This window comes from Camelus ferus, chromosome 6 (genome assembly GCF_009834535.1).
Source record: "Camelus ferus isolate YT-003-E chromosome 6, BCGSAC_Cfer_1.0, whole genome shotgun sequence".
In the NCBI taxonomy this organism is placed as follows: Eukaryota; Metazoa; Chordata; class Mammalia; order Artiodactyla; family Camelidae; genus Camelus; species Camelus ferus.
The window spans coordinates 30423277-30438436 of record NC_045701.1 but is presented as its reverse complement, the minus strand read 5'-3'; the positions used below and the strand labels follow the sequence as shown (position 1 = coordinate 30438436).

The 15160-nt window shown below is 42.1% G+C and overlaps 1 protein-coding gene across 1 annotated transcript; it reads right to left on the bottom strand.

Annotated features, from left to right (window-relative positions):
- Positions 1–7985: 7985 nt before the first annotated feature.
- LOC102506002 (eosinophil cationic protein) lies at positions 7986–8971 on the bottom strand. The gene is made up of 2 exons (XM_006190833.3): positions 8856–8971; positions 7986–8631 (listed from the first exon to the last, which is right to left on the bottom strand). The coding sequence occupies exon 2, from the start codon at positions 8624–8626 to the stop codon at positions 8153–8155; it is 474 nt and encodes a 157-aa protein (XP_006190895.2). The 5' UTR covers positions 8627–8631; positions 8856–8971; the 3' UTR covers positions 7986–8152.
- Between the last annotated feature and the right edge of the window lie 6189 nt (positions 8972–15160).

The following is a 15160-nucleotide window of genomic DNA, read 5'->3' as shown; positions in this document are numbered from 1 at the left end:
GACAGCAAAGCGGAGCGGGGGCTGGCGGCCCTAGGCCACCTTCAATGACCGCCATGTGTAAATGCGCCTTCCCGCCAGCAGAGGGCAGGAGCTGCCGCAAAATTCTGTGCTGGGCTCGCGCCTTGCTCCCGCCTTGCTCTCGCCTGGCCAGTTTTCTCGGCTGGTTCCCCTCTCTTCCTCACACTCCTCTCTCTCTTCCTGGGCGGGGATGAAGGAAACAGGGGCCCTGGAGAGTCAGCGAGTTCTGGCGTGCACGCGTGTGTGGCGATGGGGTGGTGGGCACCTATTCCGGAAAGCCATGCTCCCACCCTGGGATGATGCCCTCGGGCTCACAGACCGCTCTATCTGCGCACGGGCCGCTCTAATGAAACTCCGATGGCGCTGACGCTCAGTCCCGAGTGACCCGGCGCATAGTGTTTTCTTCGGGTCGCTTCATCCCCAGAGGCTCCGCCACCGCAGGGGCGGACCATGGGCTCCTGGAGGGGGGTCTGGAAGCTCTACTCGGCGGCAAACATTTCTTGAGTATCTACGTGTGAGATGCTGCGGGAGTAATCAGATCAAAAGAGAGAGAGAGAGAGGTACTACACAGAATAAATATGTAAGTTGTACAGACGGGTAGGGTGATGAGCTTCTTGGGGAAAATACAGCAGGACGCAGAATGGGGTTGGGGGGGAGGGAAGAAGCTACTTTAAAAAGGCAGCATGCTAGCTAGCCTTGCATGTATCTGGGGGAAAGTGTCTTAACGCGAGAATGTGGCTGTGTCTGTGTCTTTCAGGAACAGTAAAGAAGTCAGATACTAGAGGAGAGAGAGGAAGAGGGAGAACTGTAGGGGATTTGTTCTGAAAGGTAAGGGTGTGGGAGGACAGATCACTTAAGAGCATAAGGACCTTTACGAGGATTTTAGCTTGTATGTGGAGTGAAATGAAGAGGACCTAGAGAATTCTGAGCAGAGTTACATGATCTGAGTTATGACTGGAAGGGATTACCCAGGCTGCTGTGTGTGAAGTCAAGGGTAGAAGCCCGGAGACTAGGTCCAGTAACCCCAGTGGGAGGAAATGGTCCCTCAGACTAGGTGGCAGCAGTGGAGGCAGTGAGAGAGCCAGGGATGCTGGATATGCCTTGAAGGTGAAAACATCTGACTTTACTGATGGGTTGGAAGTGGGACCAAAGAAAAAGAAAGGAATAGAGAATAACAGCAAAGTTGTTGGCCTCTGAATGGAAAGGGTGTCTTTACCTTCATCTGGGGTGGGGGATGCTGATGGGGAAGCAGTTTTAGGGGAGGAGGAGGGGAGAAGATAATTGTTTCCATTTGGGACGTGTTAAGTTTGAGGTGTCTATTAGACATTCAGCAAAGATGTCAAGTGGACAGTTGACTATATGAGTCTAAGTTCTGGAGAGAGAGCTGGACTAAAGGTATCAACTTCCATCATAGGCTTCTGAAGTCTGGCTCAGTTAAAGTGAGTCCCAAATGCCAGGTTGGGGACAGGTCATGACAGAATCACTTGAAGAAAGATTTCAAAGTGCTGACTCCTGAAGCTCCCAAACTCTGCAATTTTCTAAATGCAACAGAGGCATAGGCAAGATTCACTTTGTGACTGAGTAGAACACAAGGATTAGGTATCAGTGATCACCACAATGGCTTAGTTTCTTCTAAGCCGTCCTAATAAAGAAGCATGGAACATGCCCACTCATTTGACCTCTTAGTAAAAGAATCCTCATTCTCAGACTCTTTGGAAGTCATCGATAAATGACCAGTTATGATGATCTGATTTGATACAAACAGTATTCACCTTCCTCTGCCTAGAGTAGCAACTTGATACTAGAAAAAACACGGTTGGGTTCCTGGCCTCACAAAAGGTCAAAGGAGAGCAGCAGGGTGGGTATGAATCCAGGTTTCAGTATGGGACAACTTCACCTTGACCACAAACCTCGACCTCTGCCTGATATTCTATAGCAGCAAGTCTCAAAGTCTTTGCTCTCGGTATCACTTTACACTCTCAGAGTTATTGAGAGCAGCAAAGAGCTTTTGTTTATGTTGATTGTATCTATGTATATTTACCTGATTAGAAATTAGAACCAAGAAATTTTAGAATGCTTAGTCACTCACAAATTGTTTAATAATAACAATAATGAATCATTAAATGTTGATATGTATCATACTTTTAAAAAAAGCTTTATTTTCTAGATCAAAAAATATTGCTAAGAAGAATGCTGTTAATCAATGCAGTTATCACCATTAATATGAAGCATGTAGTACTACCAGCTTGCTTTCACCATTAAAAAATAATTATGAAAAAAAAAGAATGCCATTGTTTCACATTTTCTTTTCTTTTTAAAAAAACTTATTTTTACTTATTTATTTTTATTTTATTTTATTTTTTATTTTTTTTAACATTTTTTATTGATTTATAATCATTTTACAATGTTGTGTCAAATTCCAGTGTTCGGCACAATTTTTCAGTCATACATGGACATATACACACTCGTTGTCACATTTTTTTCTCTGTGAGCTACCATAACGTTTTGTGTCTATTTCCCTGTGCTATACAGTATAATCTTGTTTACCTATTCTACAATTATTTTTACTTATTTTTAAAATTTAATTTATTTTGAAAAATTTTGTTTGGGAGTGGTAATTAGGTTTGCTTATTTCATTTTTAATGAAGGTACTGGGGATTGAACTCAGGACCTCAAACATGCTAGGCATGCACTCTACCACTGAGCTATGCCCTCCCCCCATTTCACATTTTCTTTTGTGGTTGACTCTATATAGACAGACAGATTCTCATATCTGCTTCTATGTTCATCTATTGTACTATGTTGTTTTGCTAAATTATGTAAAGAGAATCTGGCCTCCCTCACACAGATACATAGTTTGAAAGCTAACAGATACTGTAGAAAGGTTTGGAGGACCAGCAGGGTTCCTGAACCATACCTGACCTGGTCAGTGCCTGCATCTCATTTCTCTGGTCACCGTGGTTGATTCTGAGATCAACCCCTCACACAGTCAGACATATTTGATGGGAATGTTGGGAGGATGAAGATAGGGCCTTTGTCTTCTGGACTTATTTCGTGACAGAGTATAAGGTCTGGAGTTGTTGTAGTCACCTGACAAACATGTGAGGGACATTTGTCTGAAATGTGCACCAAGATGTAGGAGAGAGGGGATTGGAGAAAGAGAGAGAAACTTGGGTTCTCTTTTCCGATAAGTTGCACATGAAGCCGTAACAGCCCTTATGCCTCAAGACCGTTTAACTGAACTTTCAGATTGTTAAGACATCAGAAAGGCCAAATCCTTGGAGGGAAGTGGTTCCAGCACAGTTCTTTGGCCCGAGGAGCTCCTGAAACAGTCAAAGCTGTGGAGGACTGGGTGGATCACAAGCCTGCCAAATTCCACAGAAAAGTGTAGAGGATATTAAAATAGATGAATAAATGAATTAATTTAATCCTTCACTTGGTTTTGAATCTCTTTGTTTTTGAGATAACTGCTCGTGACTAAAGGATTCTGGCAAATTGCTCTCACATTTTGTTAAAAAGTAAATGAAATTCATTCTTTCTCTTTATTAGTTATATCCTCGGTTCTTGGCTCCACTCCAGACAAATTTCACCTCACAGGTGAGACTGAATTTCTGATAAATTCAGAAATGTACTGACCTAGTAGACGTGGGTCCTAGTGTCTTGTGCCAGATTTGGTAATGTCCAGCTTGTATACCTGGAAGAAACATGGGTCATATCTTCTGCCTCAGTGGAAGTGTGTGAACAATTTGATCTCCTCGATGCTCCAGTTATCCATGGTGATCATCTTGCCACCTCTATTCACTAAAGTCTCTCACGTCACCAATGTTGAATCCAGTATATTTTGAAATACTGAGAATTTTGAGGTAGGCTTTGTTCTTATGTGATTATTGTAACTCAGACTTGAGACACGAATAATAGTTAATGGTGCCATCTTTCTATGTGCATCTTAGGAAGCAAATTTAATAATACAAGTAAAGTTTTAGTTTCAAAAAAAGGGCTATTTTTCATAGGCAATTTGAATTGGGGATGGGAACAGAGTTTCTATGCCCTCTTCTGTACTCATTGCCTCACCCTCTTTTTTTTTTTCTTCAGTTTTGAGATATAATTGACATACAGCACTGTACAAGTTTAAGGTATACAGCATAACGATTTGACTTCATGCAGCATAAAGTGAACATCACAGTAAGTTTAGTTAATCCATCATCTCATATAGATACAGAATTAAGGAAATAGAAGCATTGTTTTCCTTGTGCTAACTCTTAGGGTTTACTCTCGTAACAACTCTCGTATATAACATACAGTAGTGTCAATTGTATTTACCATGTACGTTACATCCCTGGTACTTATTTATCTTGTAACTGGAAGTTTGACTCTCTTCATCCAATTCCCTCTCCCGTTCGTTTCTTGCCTCTGGTAACCACAAATCTGATCTCTTTTTTTTAATGAGTTTTTTTTTGTTTGTTTTTGAAGTATAATTGACCTACAATACTATGTTATTTCTTGGTGTACAACATAGTGATTTAATATTTCTGTCCATTTCAGAATGATCACTATGATGTCTAGTTGTCATCTGTCACCAGACAAAGATATTACATAATTATTGACTGTATTCCCCGCACTGTACATTTCATATCTGTGACTCATTTATTTTATAACTGGGAAGTTTGTACTTCTTAATTTCCCTCACCTAGTTCTTTCCTCTCTTTGTCCTCCCTCCCTCTGGCAACCACCTGTTTCTTCTCTGTACCTATGACTCTGTTTCCTTTTTTTTTTTTTAAATTTGTTCATTCATTTGTTTTGTTTTTCAGATTCCACATATAGGTGAGATCATAACGTATTTGTCATTCTCTGTCTGACTTATTGCCCTTAGCATAAGACCATCTAGGTCCTACCATGTTAGTCCCACTCCCTTATGTGATTCAATTGGAAACACAGTGCCTAAAATCTCAGTATCAGACAAAAACCAATCACAATATTTAGACGAGATTCCTCTCCTCTCACCTCTCCTGACCTGACCGTGGGTCCTTTTCTCCCTGTTCTGAAGATCATTTGAGACAATCCTCTTCTTACCCCACAGAGGAACCTGTTCTGCAATGTTCCTATTGTTAAAATGTAAAATAAAGTACAAGCCATGGCACTGTGAGCTGCGCTTTCACTTCGTGCTGGGCTTTACAAAGTGGGTCACGACTGTTGACTGCTCTCACTTCTCCAAAGCATCTTTGAGATTTGGTACCGTTATGAGAATTTTCTAAAATCAGAAATGGGGACTTAGGGAAGACAAGTGGACTCAAGGAACGTGTCCTCAGAATATGCTAACGTGAACAATTAGCTTCTCTAATAGTGACCACCGTGGTGCTGGCCTCAGGTTCAGTGCAACAAGATTGTGAACGTCTATCACAGAGGGTGGTGGGAGCCAAGCCACAGTTTCATCATCACAGAGCGCAGAATCGTCCTTGCTCTGCTTTGAATCATCCCACCCCCTTGGAGGGAAGAGTTGCTTCTAAGCTTTAGGGCCATCAGCTCCCTCCAACCTCAGCCCAAACACTGGGACTCGGGAAGACGAGGAAGGGGAAGGAAGGAAGAGGATGAGGAAGCCGTGAGGGTGGGAGGGAGAGCCTGGCCTCAGGGAGGGGAATGGAACGGGCTTCCAAGTGAGAGGGTAAAGGTGCATTTTACTGACAGTGAGGAAGTCTCTTCTGTTTCCCTGTCCCTCATCTTTCAATCCTTCATTAAAGCCTGATAATTCAAACTTGAAAACATATCCTAACTCTGCACCTTTCCTTCTGCTCCATTGCTATTTACCTTATTCCATGCCTCTGGGACTTGACCTGGATACCACGAGTTCCTGACTGTCCCCACAGTCCTTCCCCAGCAGCCGGGCTGATCTTTAGGTCACATTATTATAATATTTAACGTGCTCCGTTTATATCCGATAGCAAATTACTCTTTACCTATGTCTGTACGAGTACGAAGCATCTGAGCCTCGTTAACCTCTATCATTAATGCTCATGGTAAAAATGCTCTTATTCTGCTAGACTTTTATTTTTCTAACATGACAAATCTATATTTGCGTCATGCCCTTTGAATGCTCTCTCCCTTTCTCTCTACTGGATGACTATCCCCTTCGTTCCTGCATGACCAGCCGCTTCTCATCTTGTTCAGAATTCATTTCTTCACTGGGGCTCTTCTGGCCACTGGGCAGAATCACTTCTATGAACTCATCAAGACCCACTACAGATGACCCTCCACATGGATGCGAAACCCACAGATATGGAGGTCCAGCTGTACCATCCCCTTTTTTACAAGGGACTTGAGCATTCATGGATTTTGGTCTCCTGGAAGACACTGATGGCAACTTATCACCTGGAAAAATAATTTTGTTAGTTAATTTTCTTCCTAGCAGAATAGGCACTATAAGGGCAGAAGTGTATCTTTGTTTACATTGCATCTTCACGACCTTAGAACTCTTCCTGGAACATGATATCTGCACAATAGTAATCTACTCCATTAATGAATGATGAATGAATGAACGAATGAATGAATGAATGGTGGGAGAGGGGATGATGACACAAGGCAGAGAGAGATGGGGCAGCTGCGTGACCAACCCCTCTACTGTAGGGTGTTAGAGACGCTGTATCCATGTCTGGGAAGAGACATATGATCTGGTAACAAAGGCAAGGAAGGTTCATTGCATCTTTTTTCATAGCAAATGTGACTCCAGCCTTGTGGTATCCCACCTCCTCCGTTTGTTACTCCGAGGAAAAATGACCTCATTTCATGCCACTCTTTATTCACCTAAAGTCAGGGGATTCTGCTGAGCACTGGAATTTCCCAAACCCAGTGTCTCCATGCAATAGCTTGAGTCAACAGACCCAACTAGGGGAGCAAAACCTCCCGTGGCTTCTCCAGAGAAGATGCTCAAATGCAGCTGCTGTAGGGAGTATTACCAAGAGCAAGAATGACTGACCATATGGAGGGGGGAGGAATGGAAATTACTATTTATCTAGGTCTGGAAGAGGAGCTGAAAAAAAAAAGGAGGTCAGGAATCCTAGACTGAAGGGCAGAGGTGCGGATCTGATGACAGGCCACCTGTGTTCTTTTGTGAGTCAGGTGTTGCAAAAGCCCACCCTGTCCCCTGATCACTTGAATGCCGCACTTGACCACAGTTTGCAAGGAGCTGTCTCTTCCTGTTCCTCTTTGATTCCTGAGTGCAGCCCTGCGATGGAGGCAGAGTAGGGACCCTCATTCTCCACTCCTTTTTCTGTGGGTCTCCATTTGCCTAGTCCTGGAGCCTATGCCCTTTCCTGGCCTGAATGTGAATAAGCCACTGATTCACCCTTGGGAGAGATCTCAATTCCATGTCTCCTCCTCACCTTCTGCCACCAGATGGCCAGCTGCTCCCTTCTCCAGGACATACAAGTGCCAGGAAAGAGTTTCACCTCTTCTCAGGCAGTACTAGAGTCTGTCCATACACGACCTGAACAACCGATCTCATTCCACATTAGACTCAAACTCTGGATCCACCCCTGGGATAACCATTAATACCTGAAGATTGGATGCACTTACTTAAAAAAAAAAACCTCTGAGGCTAAAATTTGCTTTTTTCTCTTGGTCTCATCACAATTATGGTATTTTCTTCTTTCTTTTCATTTTTATACCATATAGTTCACTTGTATAATAATATTTATGATTCTTAAGTCAGAATCAGATATATTTTTTTCTACTTACTGGGGGGTCTCCTTGCCTCCTGGTATCGAAATAGGCAGCCATGGCGGGAAGCCTTCGCTTCTTGACTTAAGAGAAGGAAAAGTCTGCACAAATTCATGACACAAGGAGCCTTTTATCCTCATGTCTATTTCCCACAAATCTCTTATTAGAAGAAGAGGAAGTCTCTAGATCTGAATGTAACGACATGACAGCAGAAGGGAGCAAGAAGACACACAGAGCCATGTAGGTGATTCTGTAACATTTATTGCACGGTGCACAAGGAGCTTCAGCTCAGCAAAGCTTAAAAGGGGCTGGGGTTGGTGCGATGAGGACCGATGCTGATATCTGGGGCAGATAGTGGGATGGGACCATGGCTGTGACCGTGGAGCCTGGCAGAAGAGCATGACCAAAAGTGCTGACCCAAAGTTTAGATGATGTTATCCAAGTGAACTGGAACCAACGAGTACGTGGCATTGTCCTGCGGTGATCTTTGCTCACAGGCAACAATGTAGATCATCTGCATCTTCATCTGACTATACTTGCATTTTGTGTAATTCGATTCAATTTTTGTGAGGTTGCAGAAGGTTAAAGGCACTCGACCTGGGCTCTTATGACAATTCATCCGTCGATTTCGGCAAGCTACATTTTTAGTGGTACAAACATGAGCTACCTGAGCAAACGTTGTATGGAGAAAAGTATTTTTATCTTTGCATACCCCTCTATAACTGTTAACTACCTGCATTGCAGGATCACACTGAGAGTGCGCCATATTTATGTGCTGAATCTCAAACCACTGAGCCCTGGTTAAATTAGCGGGTGGGGCATGGAGTGAGATCACCATTCCCAAGAGCCCCAGTAGCAAAAGGGGACAAAGCCGGGAGTCTTGCTGTGTCGGAACCATGTTTCCTGTGAAAAGAAGAGTATCTTTTGCATTCCAGTCCAGCAATAACACACTTCACCCATCTCTCACCCTGCACGGTCCCCTGCTGTCACTGTGGGGTTCTATCTCCTCGCCCCTCTGCTCCCCAAAGTCTGCCTCGTGTCCTGGGCACTAACTCCAGCTCACCACTCCCACAGTTGCTGCCCCATTGCTGTCCATCCCGTCCCAGCTCTAGGGCTCACTGTCTTACCCAGTCTCTATGCTCTGGCTCCTGGTGCTGGTGGTCCTGGTGCTCAAAGGCAGCGAGTCTCCCCCGATCCTTGGGACTAGAGATATAGAGCAGCCTCTGTGGGTGGGGCCGGCAGAACCAGGAAGGTTTTGAGTCCAGGATATGAAGAAATCTACAGACTGGCCCATGGCCCACTTACGCGATGAGCTTCTTTGTTTTGCCGTGTGCCGATCACTGCATACCCGAGGACAGCACCACTGCTGCTTCTGTTGTAACAAACCTAATTCCAGGCATCCTGGGCAGGGCAGAGCTCTGCCACTGGGTCTGGACTTCCTAAATGAAAAATGCCATTGACTGCAGAGTGGCCATAGATTTTATAACTCAACTTGGGGCAAGACACTGAAAGACTGAAGTACATAAAGGGAGGCTCAGTACTCAGAACAAACCGAGCCAGGGAGAGTTGTTTGGGCAGGAGGAACCCAGGTCCCCTTTTCATTTTAGTAACCTTGGTTCCCTCTCACCCAAATGTTCTTTATCTCATCACCTCCCTGTGCTGAAAACTTGAGCTCTGAATTTCTCACTGCTCAAAATCCTGTAAGTAAGTAAAGGCATTTGTGATGTATCTGTGAGTTTCTGTTACTGTTGTTGTCAATGTTTTTTCTGCTCCCCATCCATTGAATTCATTTTCTCTTGTTTTCACCCTGCCTGGTTTTGCCTTCACTTCCTGTGAAGTAACATAACCCCAAAACGCCCAGAGGAAAGTCTTTCTGTAAAATCAGCCAGAGAATGAACATGGTGTCATGTAAAGGATTCCAACCTGGAGCTAGCATTCCTAGTGTTCTTTTCAGTCTGTGTTATTTTCTAGAAAACAGTCTGCCCTAGAATTGTCATTTATCTCCCAGTAGATTTCATTTCTTGGTGTTAAAAGGAAAAACATTTTTTTAATTTATAAAATGAACATTAATGGATAGGACTTTGTATCCTTATTTGCTTGTTTTTATTTTTCCTGGGGGAGGTAATTAGTTTACTTATTTATTATTACTTTTTTTATTTAACTGGAGTTACTGGGGATTGAACCCATGACCTCATGCATGCTAGGCATGCACCCTACCACTGAGCAATACCTACCCTCTCCCCTCTGCAATGCATTAATATCTTTTATCAGGAAGCAAGTTTTTTTTAATGTCTATTTTGTGGAAAGCATTTTCATAGGAGATGAGGATGTAAAAATGAATTAGATGTAGTTTAACCCTTCTGCGATGCCGACAACCACACTGAGTAGAAGGACTCCTACTCAAGTGTCTGTACCGTGAACTAAAAATCATACACTGCGGTCACAGGCGCTGCATCTGGCTTGAAAACCTGTTCTTAGTCACCATACACAGTGCCACTTGTAATATTGGGTTTTGGATATTAACACTTCAAATTGGGATAGTTCACGTAAAACTTTGCATATCTGTCTTATCTTTAAAAATCGGGAGATGTCGGTTAGTGCACTGAGTCCCCAGTGCCACAAGGGATCAACTGGAGCTGAGCGGCCGCTGCCTCTGTTGAAGGCGGCGATAGTTCAGAGGTTTTCACGGACTCTACTCCTACCTCCTTATCACGTCCTGTCTGTTCACTCAGATACTGCCTAGCAGGCTTGTTACAAGTGTCCTGAGAAGTGACCCCCACAATATCATGCCCAATCTGCAATCATGTTCCACCTTTAAAATTGTACTCGGAGTATGCCTTCTATGATTTTCCTGACGGGTTCATCCATAAGTTTCCTCTATGCATTTTCTTTTATTATTATTTTTGATTGAAGTGCAGCCAATTTACGTTAGTTTCAGGTGTACAGCAAAGCAGTTCAGTCATACATATATATACATACATACATATTTTTCCAGTTTCTTTTCCATTACAGCTTGTTATAAAAAAAACTGAATATAGTTCCCTGCGCTGTATGGAAGCCCTTGCTGCCTGTCCACTTCACATATAACAGTGCGTATCCATCAGTCCCAGACTCTCAATCTATTCCTCCTGGTAACTACAGTTTGTTTTCTATGTCCAAGAGTCTATTTCTGGTTTGTAAATAAAATTTGTATCTTTTTTTTAAGATTCCACATATAAGTCACATCATATGATATTTGTCTCCCACTACACATTTTTAACTTCCCTTATTTGTCTACAGGTCTAGTACAAATGACCTAGTTTAATATTTAAGACCTTTCGGAGAGGACTTCTTGATATGAAGCAGGAATGAATATAAGCCTATGTTAATCAAAATACAGTGTAACTTCAGTGTGATTTTGTCTTGAATAGACAAAAGCCACTTCTCTTGGGCTCATTCTGTTATTTTGTTCGCATGGCTTCCCTTGCAGCCCAGTTTAGTGGCACGTTTCTGGACCTGATCCATACTCCCTCAGAGGAAAAGCCAGAATTTAGCCCTAGTATCATCAAATCATTTTTTGAAATCTAGGAACATCGTAAGATACCGAGCCAGACAAAAACTTCTGCATTTGTGGTAAAAACTACTGTTGAGAACACTGGTCTCAGGGTTGATCAGTATCTCTTTTTACAGAGCCTATGTGCAAAAGCATGATGTCCAACGGCTGCAATTTCTTCAGCCCGGGGTATTCTTGCAATGTCTGTTCTTACCCTGCTGATAGGGTGATAGATGCCAACTGCCCGAACCTACCTACGCACGGCTTCCTAATGCAGCAGGTGTCTGTGGGACCAGCAACGCACACAGACCATTGCAATAACATGGTTCAGGTTAACTGCAGCAAATGGAGTGAGATTCAGCTAACCTAAGTTCAAAAAACATTTGATGTGCTGGGCTCTCCCTGGTCTCTTGGAGTCAGCAAGGTGGCCCCAGACCTGACTTCTTGCATGGGAGCACCCCCTTATCTCCCTCAAAGACTACTGAACAAAAGCAGGACTTGATCCCTTTGATCACATTTTTGACATGAAAAAGGAAGGGACCCTTCTCTTTCTCACTTTTATAACAAGTTCTTCCCCTCCCTGGAGAGGGGAGTAAGAGAGCTCGGATGGGATTATGGAGGGGTAAGTCTGTAGAGGGATGGTACAAAGTGTTCCCTGAGAAATTGGAAAACTGCATTCAAGTGAAATTGACCCATCGCATATTGAGCATGTGGAGGCGTTCACTGAGATCTCTTACCTCAACATGTATAAACCAAAATGTACACACAGAAAATCACACACGGACTCATACACACAAGTAATGCTTAATTAGGCTAGAGTGAGTGACGGAGAATGACTGAGCTGAAAGACATCTTTAGTCTAAACCTTCGATTTAGTGGTGAGCAGTAGGATGAGGTGACTTGCCCACCTCCAATAGCAAGCTTGGGACAGACAGGCACCAAACTGCAGGTCTCTTTCTTTATATTTGTGGTGATGTCATAGGCACTCTGTGTGATGCTGGTAAACACTCTAGGTGTGAAATAGTAAACAAGAAATCAGTCCTTAATCTGTTTAAGATCATTGACAGACCTGAGAGTTTCCTTTGTGGCCTTCACCCTAAGGTCTGGGGAGAAAATATCCGCAATGTGATTCCTACAGGATTAGAGAAAGGATGGAAGGCAACGGAGGATCCATTTCTGCTAGGAATATCCACCGCTGAAAGGGACGTAGCTATCTCTGTGGACGTCACCTGCTCTGCAAAAACCCTTCCCTTGGACTCCCAGGTATTCAAAAAAGGAGCCAGAATATTAGAGCCAGAGGTAGGAACCTGACACTCAATCTTTACTTAGATTCCCTGGGCACCCGTAGGGAAGTTTCCCGATGCCCAGCCCTACACATGGATGAGCTGGGAATCTTTATTCTGAGGCAGAGAAAAATGTAGGGGAAACATGAAGTTTGCTCCTGTAGAATTGAAATGCACCTTTTTTTTTGGAATTTATTACAGATTTTTAATTTTACTTTTTATTGAAGTGTATTTGATTTACAACATTAGTTTCAGGTGTACAGCAAAGTGATTTGATTATACATACACACACATATGTATTTTCTTTTCATATTCTTTTCCATTATATGTTATTACAAGATGTTGAATACACTTCCCTGTGCTATACAGTAGGTCCTTGTTGTTCATCTATTTTATATATAGTAACGTGTATCTGTTGCTGCAAATGGCATTATTTCATTCTTTTCTATGGCTGAGTAGTTTTGGAAATTAGTCCCTTGTCCGTCGCATTTTTTTAGATTCCACAGATAAGTGATATCATACGATATTTGTCTTTCTCTGTCTGACTTACTTCACTTAATATGATAATGTCTAGGTCCATCCATGTTGCTGCAAATGGCATTATTTCATAATTTTTTATGGCTGAATAATATTCTATTATATATGTATACCACATCTTTATCCCGTCATCTGTTGATGGTCATTTAGGCTGTCTCCATGTCTTGGCTATTGTAAATAGTGCTGCGATAAACATTGGGGTGCATGTGTCTTTTCAGATTATAGTTTTCTTCAGATATATGCTCAGGAGTGGGATTGCTGGGTCATATGATAAATCCATTTTCAGTTTTTTAGGGAACTTCCATACTGTCCTCCATAGTGGCTGCACAAATTTATATTCCCACTAACAGTGTAGGAGAGGTCCTTTTTCTCTACACCCTCTCCAGCATTTATTATTTGTAGACTCTTTAAAAACACCTTTATTATGGTATGATTCTTGTACGGTAAATTCCATATTTGAGATGAACAATCTGATGAGTTTTGATAGATGTGTACACCAATGAAGCCACCACCACAAGCAAGATAACTAACATGTCTATCACTCCCCAAGAGGTGCAAATTTTAAATTCCCAATTTATCCCTTCCTACCCCCTTTCCTCCCTGGTAACCATGTTTATTCTCTATGTCTGTGAGTCTGTTTCTGTTTTGTAGAAAAGTTCATTTGTGTCCTTTTTTTTTAAAAAAAATCCATATATAAGTGATATCATATGGTATTTTTCTTTCTCTTTCTGACTTACTTCATTTAATATGATAATCTCTAGGTCCATCCATGCTGCTGCAAATGGCATTATTCTATTCTTTTTTTATGACTGAGTAGTTTTCCACATACTTCTTTATCCAATCATCTACTGATAAACATTTGGGTTGTTTCTATGTCTTGGCTATTGTAAATAGTGCCGCTGTGAACATTGGGGTACATGTGTCTTTTCAAATTATATTTTCCTCCAGATATACACCCAGGAGTGGGATTGCTGGATCATATGGTAAGTCTATTTTTAGTTTTTTGAGGAATCTCCATACTGTCCTCTATAGTGGCTGCACCAATTTACATTCCCACCAACAGTGTAGGAGGGTTCCCTTTTCTCCACACTCTCTTCAGCATTTATCATTTGTGGACTTTTTAGTGATGGCCATTCTGACTGGTGTGAGGTGATATCTCATTGTCGTTTTGATTTGCATTTCTCTGACATTAGTGATGTTGAGCACCTTTACATGTGCTTGTTGGCCATCTGGATGTCTTCTTTGGAGAAATGTCTATTTAGGTCTTCTGCCCGTTTTTGGATTGGGTTGCTTGTTTTTTTGATATTAAGGTGTATGAGCTGTTTGTATATTTTGGAAATTAGTCCCTTGTTGATCACATCATTTGCAAATATTTTCTCCCATTCTGTAGGTTGTCTTTTTGTTTTGTTGACTAGATCCCATGTATTTATTTTTGCTTTTATTTCCATTACTCCAGGATCTGGTTAGAAAAAATATTACTGCAATTTATGTCAAAGAGTGCTCTGCCCTTGTTGTCCTCTAGGAGTTTAATACTATCCGGTCTTATATTTAGGTCTTTAATAAATTTTGACTTTATTTTTGTATATGGTGTTAGAAAATGCTCTAATTTCATTCTTTTAGATGTAGCTGTCCAATTTTCCCAGCATCACTCATTGAAGTGACTGTCTTTTCTCCATTGTATATCCTTGCCTCCTTTTGTTGTAGATTCTCCTGTTTTCTTTTTAACTGTGTTTAAAACAGGCATATGTATTTAAGGAAGCAGAAATATTTTCTAAGATGCGAGGCATATGGATTTGTCAGTTCCCTTCGGGGCTCACCCATTGTAGAAAGAGTCTGGCAGAGACAACTGCCTCACTCACAGGCTGATAGAGGCAAACACTTTAGAGATGTCAGTTTTTAGGTTAACTGCTCAAGAAAGGGGCAAGAACAGCTTTGGAGTTTGAAAATACCTTTGTATGACAGGCTCATAAAGGGTGAGGGGGTGGTAGGCACCTCCTTTATTGGCAAATCCTCTCTCCTCACATCTTATCCAGAGAAAAAGAAGGGATGTGAGTTGGAAGGAGGATGGAAGAACAGCAGT